The following is a 17,225-nucleotide window of genomic DNA, read 5'->3' on the forward strand; positions in this document are numbered from 1 at the left end:
GCAATTTAAAGAAAGTACTATGCTAGTAGTACATCTCGGCGACCCAGCGTATATACTTTGAAGACTTGGCTTTGGAAGCCATACATCAACAGATCTACCCTTACAGAAACTCAATTCACTTTCAAAGTTTGTTTACGTAGCGCAAGAATTACCCTTGAAAATCGGCGTTTTTTAGAGCCGCCATGTTTACCGACTGATATTTTACATGCCAACGCATATACAACACTTAAAATGGAGATTGATGCAATACACGTGACGGAAAAACTACATAAGTAAATTTGCTGCGTGTTCATACGACAAACTTTATACACGGGAGCGAATAATTTGCGACGACGTGTATGCAAAAGTAAATTTGCACCTTGTCCTGACCAGGTGTAAATTTACTCAACTGTGCAGAATTTGCATATGAGCAAATCAGTTCATACGACAAAAATTGCACAAGTAAGTAAATTTACATATGTGTAAAATATACTAAGATATGCAAATCGTGTCGTATGAATGGGGTATTAGATGCACACTGTAATTTTTATTCAGCATTTCACTCATTGCGGAAACGTGTTAGGAAGAACAGCAATTTATCTACTCTAGTATTATGAAATACATATTCTGTCCACGAAGTCAGAATGAACGGTATATTGATATAAACATTCTTCGTGCATTAGAATTAATATGCAGTGACAACACTGCGATTGATAATAAATTAATACAAGTATTGTTAGGATGTTCAAGTTCATTATTAGGATTTCAAGTATAACACGTGAATTTTATCACTTCATTTGAAATCGGTAAAAAAAAAAAAAAGCAAAAAAAACAACAACAACAACAAAAAAAAAAAACACCCCACTACTGAGGAAGGGGGGGGGGGGGGGTTACCGGCAATGTATTTTTTATATCAATCGCAACTCAGTATATAGCCCGAACTCTCAAACATTTATTCTTTCTTGTTTTTTTTTCTTTATTGATTTTTCATCGGCAAAATGTAAAATACTTGCATTTTGGTTAATTTTGTTATAGAAAATATTGTACTTAATTCTTGTATTTCGTAATACATGTAGTATATTAATATCTGTTCTGAGTGTCATAAAGGTCCGATATGCCGGGTGTCTGTTTAAATTTATTTTAACATGTTTAATTCATTTCACTATGATAAATCAATTCCTTGCTAGCCTGCATATAGAGAACGACTTTATCAGATTCAAATACTAATTGATTTTTTAAAAAAAGAGGAAAATGCATGTAGTTAAATTTCATCCTTTTTAGTGTTGAGGATTGATTTTATCCTAAAAATAACAAATTTGTTTGTTTGTTTTTTTCGGCTGTGAGAGCAAACATGGTGCATTACGCACCTTTCCTTCGTTGCAAATTACGTGCATACATACAGCCTTTCAATTTTTTTGGCCGAGGAATTTACGGTAACTTTCATTTTGCATGCAATATCTTTAATTTAACACTAACTCGTTTTGATTGACCTTGAGCAGTTTAGTATCATTTGCAATATATATAGGATCTCCCATGATTTGTAGTTGGATATGACTTTTATCCAACGAGTTGTGTGTTTTTTATCCCCGAGCCTTGGCGAGGGGATAAAAACACACAACGAGTTGGATAAAAGTCATATCCAACTACAAATCATGGGAGATTCTTTTTATCCCATGTTAAATACTTCACAACCAATGTTTTACATAGGACTCCACTTTATTTTACTTCATCGCGCTAACGCAAAAACCATTGTGACGTCACAACTGTGGATTATGAAAAAATTATCCAATGAGTCATATCCACGGGATAAAGGGGTAAACATGGGATAAAAATTATTCCTTGCATTTTGCATCGCATTTATTATGTTTTATTAGTTTGTTCTTATACATTACACATATAATCAGAGCAGAATTCAAACTTATAATTCTCTGGATTCATACAAATACAACAATACAATTACGGACAATAACATGTACTTTCTACGCTTTGTACGAACTGGATTCTATTGATAAAGTAATTTTCAGAGAAATAAACGGGAAGCAATGCAACGTCGCGTTTGTGACGTAACTGACGTCATAATCAAATGTGCACAAAACAACAGCTCGAATCATCGAAATTGTGTACCGAAATTGATGACAAAAGCAAACCCGCGACCTACCTTAAGAAATAAGGTATCATTTTTAAACATCTATCGGGAGATAAATACGGGTTGGTCACGAGATCAAATTCCATAAAACCCGAAGGGCTTTATGGTAAATTTGATCTCGTACCAACCCATATTTATAGCCCGATAGATGTTTTAAAATGATACCTTATTACATATATTTACATTTGTGACTTATTCATAGTTTATATTTGCCTGATTATAATCTTCAAAACGTGAAACGTTTTACTTTTCAAACCCAACGGCACGTGTTTGATCCTCTGATTGCGCGTCGACCCTTTATGACGTCACTGAGAAATTACGTCGAACGTTTATGACGCGAGGAACCCGTGTTTATACGGATATAGATACGCGTTGCTTTTAATAGTGTTATATAAAAGAAAACATTTGCAAATGTAAATATTGCATTTTAATCGCGCGCTTGATCCAGTGTTGGTCAAAAAAAGGGCATAAAGAAGAATATTAAACATTGAGGTTCAAACCATGGCATCAATAACCTGTTATAAATTTTGTATCATGCACTCTGTTGGAAAAGGGGTCATTTTTCAACGGGGGTCAATTTTTTTATAGGACCCACATATAAAAAAAATGACCCCTAGGATTCTTTTTCTACAAAAAATCAATTTTTTCTACCACTGGGGGGTCATTTTTTGTCGTTGAAAAATGACCCCCCCCCCCCGTCATTATTCTATGGGGGTCATTATTCGTCTTCACATCGGAAACGAAAGTGTTTATACACACAAACAGAATGAATGGATTTATGACCCTAACCTTTTGACCTCAAAATCAATAGATCTTTTTAGGCCATAGGGAGTTGTGTATAAAATTCCATTGCAAAAGCTCAAAGGCTTTTTGAGACATCTGCTGGAAATGATAGTTACACGCAAACAGAATGTATGGATTTATGACCTTGATATTTGGATCTTAAAATCAAAAGGGGTTTTCTTTAGGCCATGGTAAAATTGATTTGAGGATAGGTACATATATATGAAGATAGGTACAGATATTATAATTTGAATATATGTTAATTTGGCACATTCCATACATTATAGCAAATTATGAATCTAAATTATATCATTCTCTCCTACATTTAAGTAATTAATGTTAAATTCAATCTGTAATTGAATTGAATCTATCTTTAATGAAATTAAAGACAGGTTTAATTTATTTAAACTTAGGATCAATTATTTAAAGATAGGTTTAATTATTTACACTTTAATATCTTTAATTCAAATAGACCTTTCTTTAATTCAATTATATCTATATTCAATTCATTTGAAGATAGGTTCAAATATTTGAATGTTAATTTGGCGTTCCATTATAATGTGTCAAAATCATAAAACAGACTCAGTGATCATGGTCATGTTTTAGATGCAGTTAACGAACAATCTCATATTTCAATGCACCTCTGTGTTCACTGCAGATATTTGAGTTTCTTCACTTGGTTGTTTTTCTGTTGAACAACAAACAGACTATTATTTGCATCTATACATAATGCACTGGGTATACTCAATCCACATTCTATATAATGAAGGAACTGTCCATCCTGATCTAGGATGTGGACAGAATCATGGTATGAATCAGTTGTAAGGATGTGACTCTGGCTGTCTGTGGTGATTCCTCTTGGTCTGCATAATTGGTCCTTTGGACCAGTGTACCTGAATCTCAGTAATCCAGCCTTACTGAACACGAGTACTGCTTTAGCTCCATAGTCAGCCACACAGATATCCAGGTTCCTGTTCTCACAGATATATTTAGTATCTGTAGATAAGAAGAGAAGACTTTTCTTATCGGAATTAATGGTTTGTTTCTCTGTAGAGCCAGAGTAACGAACAATCTTTGATATTGAGGGTATCATAATATTAGTCATAATAACCAGGAAGTCACCAGAGGAGGTGCTGCAGATATTGCCAGGGCTCCAGTGCTGTAGTTTTATGATAGTCTTTATCTCTTCATTCTTCACAATATTCACAGTTCTGTCACTAGGATCGGTATAAACAAGATAACCATGTTTTGTTACTGCTATATCATAGGGTGTGCATCTTGACTTGGTTGTGATTGACTTGAGTAATGAGCCCTGATTGATACTGTAAAGTTTTATGGTGTTCTCATCACCGCTTGTCCAGATTTTTTTATCACTCAGACAGGCCACATTATTTAGGCATCTCTCATACTCAGTGTTTATGGTAGTAATGATTTCTGAAGAAAGTTTACCTGATGATAGAGTTCCAAACATGCTACAAAGGTCTTGGATTTTTCCTGGAGTGAATTTCGGTAAAGGCAGCATAAGTTTTTGTGGAGGATTTCTAAATTTTTCTACATTAAGTTTAAAACTTAAAAGTTCTGAAACATCCATGGTGGTTACATCAACATCATTTGAATCAATTTCATTTCTTATTTCAGAAATTTTCACATGAATTTCATCCAGATGCCTCCGCAAAATTTTTAACTGTTTAGTTTTCATCTCATCAACTTCAGATGTTAGTTTTGTAACAACTTTGTCAATTTCTCTGTGCCATTCTTTTCCATGTTTTGTTATGGTTATTGAAACATCATCATATTTCTTTTTTACTTCCTTTATCATGTATTCTACATTAGAAGCAATTTCATGATATTTTGGATATATTACTTTATTTAATTCATTTTGTTCTTTGACAATCTGTTTTTTTCTTTCATCCAGAACTTGCAAAAGTTTCAAAAATTTATGACCTGAATGTTGATAAGATGTAATGCAAGTAATGCAGACAGGAATATTACAATCGTCACAGTACATTTCACAATGTTCTTTGTCATGAAATGCACATAGGGGGTAAAGTGGAATTGATTTTTGAAATGTAAATCTGACAATTTCATGTTTATTCTTGGATGCATCAGATGTCATGTGCTCTCCAATGCAGGAATTGCACAGTCTGACATGACATGTTTCACAGTTAACCTGTACCGTTTCAGTCTCACACAGGTCACATCGTATCAAATTCTTGGCATGTTTGTCTGGGTCCATGATTAGAGTTAAAATATCTGGCTCTGAAGTAAAGAAAAAAATTTCAACAGTTTGTTTATTATAAAGGAATAAAAAAAGAAAATATTCTAAATATAAGTCCATAGATAATAATCAAGTAGAAATATCATTAGATCTGCATGTGGATGCCGAAGAAAGCAAATATTTTGCAACAGAAAGTTTTATTTTGTGTACCACAGGTATTTGGATTTTATTAGGGATGTCAATTTTGTCAAAAATTCATATTTGAATATTCAATGAAAGTATTCGAATATATTCGAATATTCGATAAAAAAAATCTGTTTTAATTTAAATATGCATCGTCCTACTCTCATGAAAGTTTTAGCGTAGGTATACTTATATTGGAAGTAAAATTGTATGAAGACTTTTGTAGGTGTACAATAAGAAATTCCATTTGATATTTGTCAATGTTTGAAATAAAAAAAATTGATTTAAATGTAGAAAAGTATCATTTTAACAAATGAAACGTGTATTTATAGTAGCTCCAACTGAGGAACCAGTCGTCTTACAAAAGGCAAGATAGTCGTAACGGTATACTGTTCAGATTTCAATACGTGTAATGAATTACAATTATCTGCCTGATAAGAAAATTAATATGATTATAACCTTTGATACAATGTAAACAAATATTTCCATAGACAATTTTCCTAGGTAATTAACTAATTTCCCGATAATGAATATAAAATTCAGGATTATGTACAAGCCGAAACAATCAAGTAATTTACATATTTATTCTGAAATTAAGCCCTTTACAATATTAATTACAGATTACTTCTATCGGACATTCATTCAATGATCCATTAATTTTATTTTGATAAGTATACTCTTCACGCCTTTTAGACATTCTTAGATTTCATTTGTTGTCCTCGATTCTAGATCCGATCGTATCTAACTAATAAAAACTATGAAAGTACATTTTGTATTATACATAAAGCATTATTGTACAATTCTTTAACACCTTACTCAAAACAAAATACATGTAATTTAGTAGCTTTATAAGATAAGAAAGTAGTGAAAGAAATCAGGCGATCGAAATTGATCGCTAGTAAATTAAACAGGGATAATTCCAACACTGTTCTAATCAAAATTTGTTAATCACAGTACTTCTTTTTATGAAATCTGAAAAACACCGAATATTCGAATCTTAAATTCATATTCGAATATCAACTCATCGAATGAATATTCGAATGTTCGAATATTCGTTGCCATCCCTAGATTTTATATACGTATAATAAATATTTAAAAGAGCTTATAAACAAAAGTTTTATATGAATATGGATAAATTAAAAATCTAGATAAATACTTAAATCGCGAAAGATCAATTTTTTCAGAAGTTTTAAAAGATTCTTATTGGTATAATTTACCTGGCTGTAGCTAGACTATAATGGCGTTTGTTTTAGCAACCAGTATCGAAGTCTACTTCATGCATTGATCTCATAGCCTACTAACTGGGTTCCTGTATTATTAGCATGTCATTTTTTTTTATTCTTCATGGTCTAGTAGCTAGAGTATTTAAATATATGTGCAATCAGTACGTTCTACTAACATTCATTGATATTTTTGTACATGCATTGCCTTTCTCGCATGATGTGAACATGACAATTTTGTTACAACAAACTTGTTACAAAGCAATAAATGGAGAGCCACACCCCTTTGTGGATTTACATTCAAATTAGTCAAGGAGGCCACAAATAAACTGCTCTCATTAAGAGAGCTTTAACAGTTTTTAAGAAAATTCTTAAATTTCTTATTCATCTCCCCTAAAGAAAGCTTGATTAAAGTTTTTGGAGGAGGTCTATTCCTAAGTAACTATAAGCCCTATGGTAACCAAACTTGCATGGGTAATACCTCTAGGGATTCACACCCTTAGACATGCTTTGATGCTGTATCTGACCTACACTTTCCAGATGACCAGGTAACCATTTTTGGAACAGGTCCATATTACAAATTATACAAATACGGGGGTTAATCCAGCAGTTTACTAGTAATTTATAATCTGGACATATTTTAATCTTTATATTCACATTCCACCGTAAATTGTTTTGTTTCAATTTCTCTTCTTAAATCATTTTCAGTTTCATAATCTTAATCATAAATGATAAGTAGACGTGCATTATTCAACTCAAAAATGGCAACTAATCATCATCACCATCATGCAGGGATTAATTTCTTAATACGTTCTACATAATAAAAACTTCTCATGTAATATCAACAGCACTCTTTTTTCTCCATCCTGGGATTTTTTTTTAATTACATGCGAAATAATATTATATACTAGTTGAGTAATGAGTATGGCTTGTCACCCCCTCCCCCCCCCCCACCTTTTCGCTGGCCTCTTCGCTCTCAGATCGAATCTCTGCTGCCGACCCGAGTGTCAACTTGGTGTAAATCAACATGTAATGTTATCTAAATTGCATAGTATAGTATCTGTTATTTTTAAAACTTTAACGTGCCCAGGCTTGGGGCCTTAAAACTTAGATGAGTTTTTTTTTTTTTTATCTTGGCCTCACTTTTACAAAAGAAATTTATCATGAGAAAGTGAGACTGAGATCAAAAGTGAGCCCATTATCTTAAAGTTGCATAATGAGTCAAAACCATGTGTTTCTTTTAAGAAAATTGTATCACAAAACAAAAGATTTCTGTGAAATATGAATATAGCAAAGTTTTGACAATTCAACTGCACTGTAAAGCAAGAAAAAAACTGCAAAGTATAAGTGCCGGAAAAACAAATGTTGTATCTATATCGCTTTGTTTTTATCGTCAATGTCAAGGTCACGCGTCCTTTACTATGTATTCTACATTAGAAGCAATTTCATGATATTTTGGATATATTACTTTATTTAATTCATTTTGTTCTTTGACAATCTGTTTTTTTCTTTCCAGAACTTGCAAAAGTTTCAAAAATTTATGACCTGAATGTTGATAAGATGTAATGCAAGTAATGCAGACAGGAATATTACAATCGTCACAGTACATTTCACAGTGTTCTTTGTCATGAAATGCACATAGGGGGTAAAGTGGAATTGATTTTTGAAATGTAAATCTGACAATTTCATGTTTATTCTTGGATGCATCAGATGCCATGTGTTCTCCAATACAGGAATTGCACAGTTTGACATGACATGTATCACAGTAAACCTGTACCGTTTCAGTCTCACACAGGTTACATTGTATCAACTTCTTAGCAGGTTTGTCTGGGTCCATGATAAGAGTTAAAATTTCTGGCTCTTAAGTAAAGAAAAAAAAATCAAGATTTTTTTTTATTATGAAGGAATAAAAGAGTAAAATATTTCTAAATATAAGTCCATGGATAATAATTAAGTATATTCATGCTCAATGTGAGGCATTGGAATGAAATATATGGAGATAACGAACAGTATTCAAGCTCAAAAGTCCATTAAATAATACAAAATAGGAGCAGAGCAAACACGGACCTCTAAACATCAGAGGTGGGATCAGGTGCCATGGAGGAGTGAGCATCCCCTGCCGACCGGTCACACCCGCCGTGTGCTCCTTGTCGTGATTGGGAAATAACGGGAAAATCCGTTGACAATTCAGTGTGTAAATAATGACCTAACTATTAGTATGCAAAACGTCAGTCAGCATTTGACTCAATGATAAATTGTATTTGCTGACAAGGTCATCGTATCGACCATAGAACTTACGAAATGATGACTTTAAACGAGACAGCTGATATTCTTGTTTCATCAACTTGTTTGTCAATAATTTACCTCGTTTTAGAAATTGTACATACGTAGAGCATGCTCTTGCGTATCGAATCAACTGAGAGATATATACCCCGTATGCAGGTGAAGAAGGTATATTGCTGCATAAGTAAGGGAATTTGACGATTGAAAAGTTAAAGTCATCACGTTTATCATAAAGCTTGGTTGTTAGATTACCATTAACGTCTTTTTCAAGTAAAATATCCAAATATGAAACAAATGTGTCAGACTCTGTGGTATCTTTTATCTCAAGCTCACCAGGATATATCGTATCGACAGAAGAATGGAAATAGCCATTGTTAATTGACAATACATCGTCGATATATCTAAATGTCGAGTTGAAGGCCACAGCAAGTGTTTTCTTCTTTTCACGTACAAGATTTTGGACAAATTCTGCTTCATATGAATACAAAAAAAGGTCTGCTAATAACGGGGCGCAATTGGTACCCATGGGAATTCCAATAGATTGTTGGAAGACCTGGTCTCCAAAAACCACATAAATATTGTCAATCAGAAACTCAAGCATCTTTTTAATGTCAACCTCAGAGTACTTGTGTGTACAATCAGAATGTTTTTTAACAAAATAATTTTGCAAATGACCAATGACAAGGTAAGAATATTTACGAGTTCCATTTCTATTGAAAAAGCAGCTGTCAATTATATCAAAAAGCCTGGACTTTAATTTATCGTGGGGAATGGTTGTGTATAAAGTAGAAAAGTCGTAAGTTTTTAAGCTGTTGATTTTGGTAAAATCTTGTGATTTCAAATTTTCCAAAAAGTTCCTTGGAATTTTTAAGTATCCACATCTGATTTACACCACTTCTCGAATATATTGTTGCACAGTACTCTTGAAGCTTCTCCTTCACCACTTCACCACTGTTAATATCTTAGTGAGGAGTAAAGAAAGAGGCTTGGTAGAACATTTACTGGAGCCCGCTATGCATCTCTGTTTGTAAGGATTTTTATGAAGTTTCGGAATCCAATATAGATATGGTAATTCAAATTCATTTTGATTGTTTGGAATATTAAAAAATATTGAAAACTGACATATGATTTTGAAGAATTTCTTCCTTAGAAAGGGAACTACGAATATAAGTTGGATTACCAATTAAATCCAAGTTCCTCTAAAATACATTTAATATAATGAGCCTTACAAACAAAGACAATGTTGTTACCTCCTTTGTCAGCAGGGACCAGTACGTACTGATCATGTAATCTATCTAATTCTGTTTCATTTCTGGATTATTGAATACAGAAGGATAGATGGTTCTCATATTGCCCCTCAATCTTTTAATACGTGATTTTAACATACATCTGATACATTTAATCCATTCTGACATAGGTGTCAAGGTCTTCTTTTTCATGCCTGGCCCATCGCCTGGCGTAGTCCTCTACAGAATCCATAATACTTATGAAATTCCGACGCCAGTTGAAGGATCGGGGTTCCCTAAATTTAGGACCTTTTAAAATTACTGATCTAAGGTCCTCATTATTAACTATATTTACGTCACCAGTAATAACGTGTCCAGCAGGACTATAGTTATAGGGCGAAGAAGAACATGAAGACGATGGAGGATTATGTTTCAGATATTCGATATCCAGGCCCTGTAAAGTTATCTTGTAATTAAAAAGTTTGGAAGCAATAGTCGATGTATATTTGTAGGAAATACAAGGTGTAGTCTTTAACTTGAAATATGGTGGAATACAAGACTGGACCCTTTTGTGATTAAGAATATTACTTATATTAACCGCGTCAATCCCTTTGTTGGCATATTGAATTTTAAGGAAAAAACGGATTGTTTTAGCTGCATTTTCGTCAGTAAAACGCAAGGGTTTAAAAAGCCTATGGTTTGCAATATCCATAATCACAGATCCGAGCCTATATTCTGGTGTCGAGGAATCAAAAAATGGACTTTCCTTGACCTTTTCAAGAAGACTATTTAAAAGTCTCAAAGGGACAGAGTAAAGTTTGGTGCGAATATGATGTAGACCTAACTGTTGATTTACGTAAGGTAGTAATGAATCAAAAGAGACATCGTGTATTAAAGATTTATTGTAAGACCAATGCCCATGACTACGCTTACGTCTCTGTGTATGGTTAAAAAGTCCCATCACATTTACATTGTTACACTGTGGACTGGAAAGATTTCCAACACTATTGACATTGTCATTACGTCCATAGGGAAAGGCTGTCCCTAGCTTTCTAATCCAAAATAATTTCAAATAAAAAAAATGTCACAAATACAGGTGACTCTCGATCTCTCGAAGTTCAAGGGACCGCAAGAAAAGTTCGAGAGATCGAGGGGTTCGAGAGATAGAAAGTGAATAAAATCCTGATTTTTCAGTTCCGATCATCATTGTTCTACGTTTATAAATACCGGAAGTATAAGTTGAAAATATCATTGTACATTTTCATTCGTATTTTACAGGTAATTCACTTGATTTCAACAACAATGATCGTATTTTGAATAAATAAAACGATCTCTTTAAGTTTTAATATTTATTTGTTCTCATTTCATGATTACATAAAATCTGAATAGCAATCGTCGGTGTGGCTACCCCCCGGGCTTGATCGGGTCCTTTACCAGATTTCTCGTATTAAATCGGTATTAATTCTTGAGATAGGATTTCTTGTGCAATGTTTGTCATACTGGAATTATGTACACTCTAATAAAACTTCATAACACGACGCCTCTTTAATTATTTTCTAAAAATTTTCTTCTCGCTGTCAAGTCAAAATAAGTTGTGAAGCAATTTATAATTTACCAATTATAACCAATTAATTATTTATAATATGTTGACGGTGCGACCGTTGGGGCGAGCGCAGTGTTCACTTCATTATTATGATCCGCCTCTTCAAACCGCACGTCTAGACTGTGACGTCACATGACGCCGTATGTTAGCTGCATTTCCATAAACAAAGTTTAAAAAGTGCAAATATTTAAACAAAGAACGTTTAATCTACTATCTGCATGCAATATCCATTAAATTAAGGTGAGTTTATTTTGTGTGAATTTTTAGTTGTTGTCACCGCGTGAACGAAGTTAGCAGCGAGAACAAGAAGCGATGCATTGTGGGTCAGAATTACTGCGGAAAAAAATTCTATTGAATGAATGTGCAGTAGTCCGAATTTCCTCTTCGCCCAGGCGTTGTCGTTAGAGCTCGCAGTGACGAGCGGCGCTTCGCGCCGCTCGCTGCGCTCGCTATCAACACTCGGATGCTCACAGGTATAGTGTCATCTATGTAAACACCCAATGAACACCTCCATGCCAGCCCCAGGCGTTCACATGTAAGTCCAAGCTGCATTAATTTTACGCTTGATTGGCGTGTACACACACGCAATCAAAACTTCGAGAGATAGAGAGTATAAAACAATGAAATGTGTGTAACGTTACCCATGTCTTGGTTCGAGAGATAGAGAACTTCGAGAGATAGGGAGTTCGAGAGATCGAAGTAAATTTGCCTAGTTATATAGAGGGAAAAAACGGGACCGGAGGTTCACTTCGAGAGATTGAGAACTTCGAGAGATCGGAGTTCGAGCCATCGAGAGTCACCTGTACCTAGAAAATATATATCAGTTATAATTAGATCTGCATGTGTATGCCGAAGAAAGCAAATACATTGCAACAGAAAGTTTTATTTTGTACCACAGGTATTTGGATTTTATATTTGGACACGGAAATAGCCGAAGTTTCAAGAGTTACCGCGTATATTATTTGAAAGATTGGGTCACGGGAAAAAGAATGTTTTGTGATAATTTAAAGATTTTTTTCATTTTTCGTTGTTGTCATTTTTATTTAAAAAGCCAGACTATTTATTTACTTAAAAAGAAATTGTTTAATTATATAAGTAAATATGTTTAAAGGTTTTAATTTTAGTGTTCTATCATAAGTGAAGGGTATAAACAGTTATAGACTGGGATTCTGGTAACATATGATTTGTTGGACCTGAAGGTGAAATTGTTGCCCTTAGCCTGCATCCTCGGGTAGCATTTTCAACTTCAGGTCCAACAAATCATATGTTGCCCTCATACCCAGTCAATAACTGTATATTAAAAGGGCTTAATATAAACAATAGTTTTATACGAATATGTATTCCTGATGATAAATTAAAAATCTAGAAAAAGACATAAATCAAGAAAGATCAATTTTATCATAAGTATTGGTATAATTTACCTGGCTGTGGCGAGACTATAATGGCGTTTGTTTTGGCAACCAGTATGGAAGTCTACATCATGCATTGATCTCTTAGCCTACTAACTGGGTTCTTGTATTATTAGCATGTCTTTTTTTACTCTTCAAGGTCTAGTAGAGTATTTAAATATGTGCAATCAATACGTTCTACTAACATTCATTGATATTTTTGTACATTGCCTTTCTCACATAATGTGAACATGACAATTTTGTTACAAAAAACTTGTTACAAAACATCCTTGGTAGAAGGATATTCAGGTTTGTTGAAATGGAGAGCCACAACCCTTTTGTGGATTTACATTTAAATTAGTCAAGGAGGCCACAGATTTGAATCTACACTCATTAAAGAGCTTTAACAGTTTTTAAGAAAATTCTTTTTCTTATTCATCTCCCCTTAAGAAAGTTTTATATCATTAACTTTAGTTTTTGGAGGGGTCTATTCCTAAGTAACTATAAGCCCAATGGTAACCAAACTTGCCTGGGTAATTCCTCTAGGGATGCACACCCTTAGACATGCTTTAGATCGGTATATATTAAGTTTATTTAGGATATATAACTTTGGGCAATACAGCCCATCAGTTTACATAAATAAAATATATAATTAATAACTTATATTACAAAATTTATGACTCTCAATGAGCCTAAATTGGGGGGGGGGGGGTAAAACCCCTGGTCAAGTGTTCCTCAGTCCCACAGTTCCATTCATTTATAGTATACATAGAGGATATTCTACGAAAGCCTACTAGGATCAAACTACGATAAAAAAAATTTAAAAGGCGTTATAACGCCTTTCCAAAAGGCGTTATAACGCGAAAAAAGGCGTTATTACGCCTTTCCAAAAGGCGTTATTACGCCTTTTAAAAGGCGTTATTACGCCTTTTTAAAAGACTTATAACGCCCTTCTAAAAGGCATTAATACGCCTTTCAAAAAAGCGTTATTATGCCTTTTGAAGGGCCATTATTATGTCTTTGACAGGCCCGTACTTTTAAAGTGTGGGGGGGGGGGCATAAAATTGACAAGCAAACAAAAAAACAAGAACCCCCCCCCCCCCCCCAAAAAATAAACTGCCTAAACTTGAGGGGAAACTTTTTCTAATTTTTCGGTAAAACTTTTTTTAAATGCAATGACTTGCCCGAGTTTAACCATACTGCAACAAAATGTTAAGGGACCAAGCAATCAATAAATGATTTTTTCTATTTAAACTATAGCAAGACTATTCTCCCAAAAAGTGAGGTGGGGGAGCCCCCCCCCCCCACTCGCATTCGTACTACCGGCCTGTTTGAAAAGGAGTTATATCCAAAAATGGAAAGGCGTTATTTTAAAATAGTAAATATATGAAAGATTGAACCAAAGCCATCTTTATTTATGCAATATTTAGATTATATTTTTAATATTATAAATTATAGTATTTTCTACATTCCTGCACATCTCGCAGACAGTTGTTTGCATTTTGCATGCATATTAAGAGAAGTCAACACTCTACTTTTGAAAATCCAGGATATAGGCAGAACCAACTTTGGGTTCTGCTAGCCATGTATTAAAAATTCATGTCAAATTTGACCTAGATCACCTAGATTTTTAAAAGGCGTAATAATGCCTTTTGGAAAGGCGTAAAAACACCTTTTGGAAAGGCGTAATAACGCCTTTTTAAAAGGCGTAATAACGCCTTTTGGAAAGGCGTAATAACGCCTTTTAGAAAGGCGTAATAACGCCTTTTTGTTATTACGCCTTTTGAAAAGGCGTTATTACGCTTTTTTTCGCGTTATAACGCCTTTTGGAAAGGCGTAATTACGCCTTTTTTCGCGTTATAACGTTATGCCTTTTAAAAAGGCGTTATAACGCCTTTTGAATTATTTTTTTTACCGTAGTTTGATCCTAATAGGCTTTCGTAGATATTTAATGTTTTGTAGATGAAAATTTTTGATATTTTCACGAGTGCGAAGCACGAGTGAAAATATCAAAAAATCCTGTCCCACGAGTGAAATAAATTCCATATTCATCTACAAAACATTGAATTTTCTGTTTATTACATTTTCTTTGATTTTCCCTTTGCCTCTGTATTTTCTTAACACAGTGTCATAGGCTTGACGTCATAGTTGAGCGGTTGAGACGTCATATGTGTGATTGAAAACATTACATAGCATGGATTTTAGCAACATATTTGGGAAGAAATTTGCAGTTTTAGCTCTATCAAGATGCTTAGTTACTATCTCTATCTTATGACAGGCCAGGAATTATTTTATACTTACTTTGTTATCCTTTCACACTGTGAGAGAATATCATTTTTGGTATCCTTTCACACTGTGAGAGAATATCACTTTTTTTCAATAAATAAATCACAGTATTTCACTGTTGAAAATGGAATAAAGTAATATATTGAATAAAGCAATACAATACATAATTCAAAGTTAAAATGCAATATATAGCAATGCTGTTTAATGTACAGACATCTGAAAATATAAACCTTACACAGATATAAATTAGGTTAACCTGATAGATCTTCGTTACGTGATGGATATATATTCCCCTAAACCAACCAAGGTATAGATATGCGGTTTGTACCCCCAACAATTGGATTAATTTAAAAGTACTTGGCGATTTGTAATAATATTCATTTATATATTTTTTTCTTAAATTTAGATATCTAGGGCATTGAAGAATGAAATGGAATTCGTCTTCGATTTGACGAGTATTACAAACATCGCATACTTTTGCCTTGATACCTTCCGCATTCTATGTTAAGATAGTGAGACGAAAGTCTAATGTGGGAAATATGTTTTTTTAAATTACTCTGAAAAGGTTTTGTTAAGTAGGATTGCATTTTACGGAAGTCAGATTGGACAAAGTGTTTATATAGAAAGGATTTTGACGAATTATCCAGAAATGCAGTGCACTCTTGGAGGTATATATCTAGGATTCTGTTTTTATACACGTTTATAAAATGAGCAAAGTTTATTGCTTGTTGTTTTATCCAAAATTCTCCCAGACCCAATCTGAATAGTTCAAGTTTTACATCACGCGCCCAGTTTATACTCGTTCCCGGCCCATTCTCTGCATCATATCGCAGGTATTCATAAGAAGATTTTAAAATGCAGTTTTCTGTTTTTAATAATTTACACCAGAATTTCATAATTTTCAATTTCCTTTGTATAATAAGTGGATATCGCCCCAATTCTCTATAAATCATATAATGCATACATTGCTCCTAATACCGACGGTAATTTTACAAAAGGATAAATGCAGTCTTTCAATTTCCGGAGATTTATGAAAATCCCAGATTTCGCTTCCATACGAAATAACACTTCCAACATATGCATCAAAGAGTTGATGCTGTATCTGACCTACACTTTCCAGATGATCAGGTAACCATTTTTGGAACAGGTCCATAAAACAAATTATACAAATACGAGGGTTGATCCAGAAGTTTTAATTTATAATCTGGACATTTTTTAATCTTTATATTCACATTCCACCGTAAATTGTTTTGTTTCAGTTACTCTTCTAAAATCATTCTCAATTTCATAATCTTAATCATAAATGGTAAGTAGACGTGCATTATTAAACTCAAAAATGGCAACTTAAATGATCATCACCATCATGCAAGGATTAATTTCTTAATACGCTCTACACCTATAATATCAACCATCTAATATCAACAGCATTCTTTTTTCTCCATCCTGGAATTTTTTTTAGTTACATGCGATATAATATTATATACTAGTTGAGTAATGAGTATGGCTTGACACCCCCCCCCCCCCCCACACACACATCTTTTCGCTGGCCCCTTTGGCCCCTTAGCTCTCAAATCGAATCTCTGCTGCCGACCCGAGTGTCAACTTGGTGTAAATCAACATTGTAATGTTATCTAAATTGCACAATAGTTTTTGTTATGTATAAAACTTTAACGTGCCCAGGCTTGGAGCCTTAAAACTAAGACGAAGTCATTTTTTGGCCTCACTTTTACAAAAGGAATTTATCATGGGAAAGTGAGACTGAGATCAAAAGTTAGCCCATTATTTTAAGTTTTATGACCCTAGATGCTGGTATCTTGAACACCAGAAGACATAGTATTATAGTTGACACTTTACATCATGAAGGTAAAAGAGTTTGAACATTTAAAAATAAAACAATAAAGTTTTGTTTT

General features: G+C 33.7%; 1 protein-coding gene across 1 annotated transcript; it reads right to left on the bottom strand.

The window, feature by feature from the left end:
* Positions 1-3,557: 3,557 nt before the first annotated feature.
* Positions 3,558-5,145, bottom strand: LOC133192357 (uncharacterized). The gene has a single exon (XM_061328373.1). It carries the CDS (start codon positions 5,142-5,144, stop codon positions 3,558-3,560), a length of 1,587 nt encoding a protein of 528 aa, XP_061184357.1. The 5' UTR covers position 5,145.
* Positions 5,146-17,225: the final 12,080 nt, after the last annotated feature.

Source organism: Saccostrea echinata, unplaced genomic scaffold, assembly GCF_033153115.1.
Source record: "Saccostrea echinata isolate AGI-Se365-2 ecotype Australia unplaced genomic scaffold, CSIRO_AGI_Sech_v1 ptg000025l, whole genome shotgun sequence".
In the NCBI taxonomy this organism is placed as follows: Eukaryota; Metazoa; Mollusca; class Bivalvia; order Ostreida; family Ostreidae; genus Saccostrea; species Saccostrea echinata.

Bases quoted from the DNA above. Each gene is read 5' to 3' on its own strand.
- LOC133192357 (XM_061328373.1), bottom strand. From the start codon at position 5,144: ATGGACCCAGACAAACATGCCAAGAATTTGATACGATGTGACCTGTGT.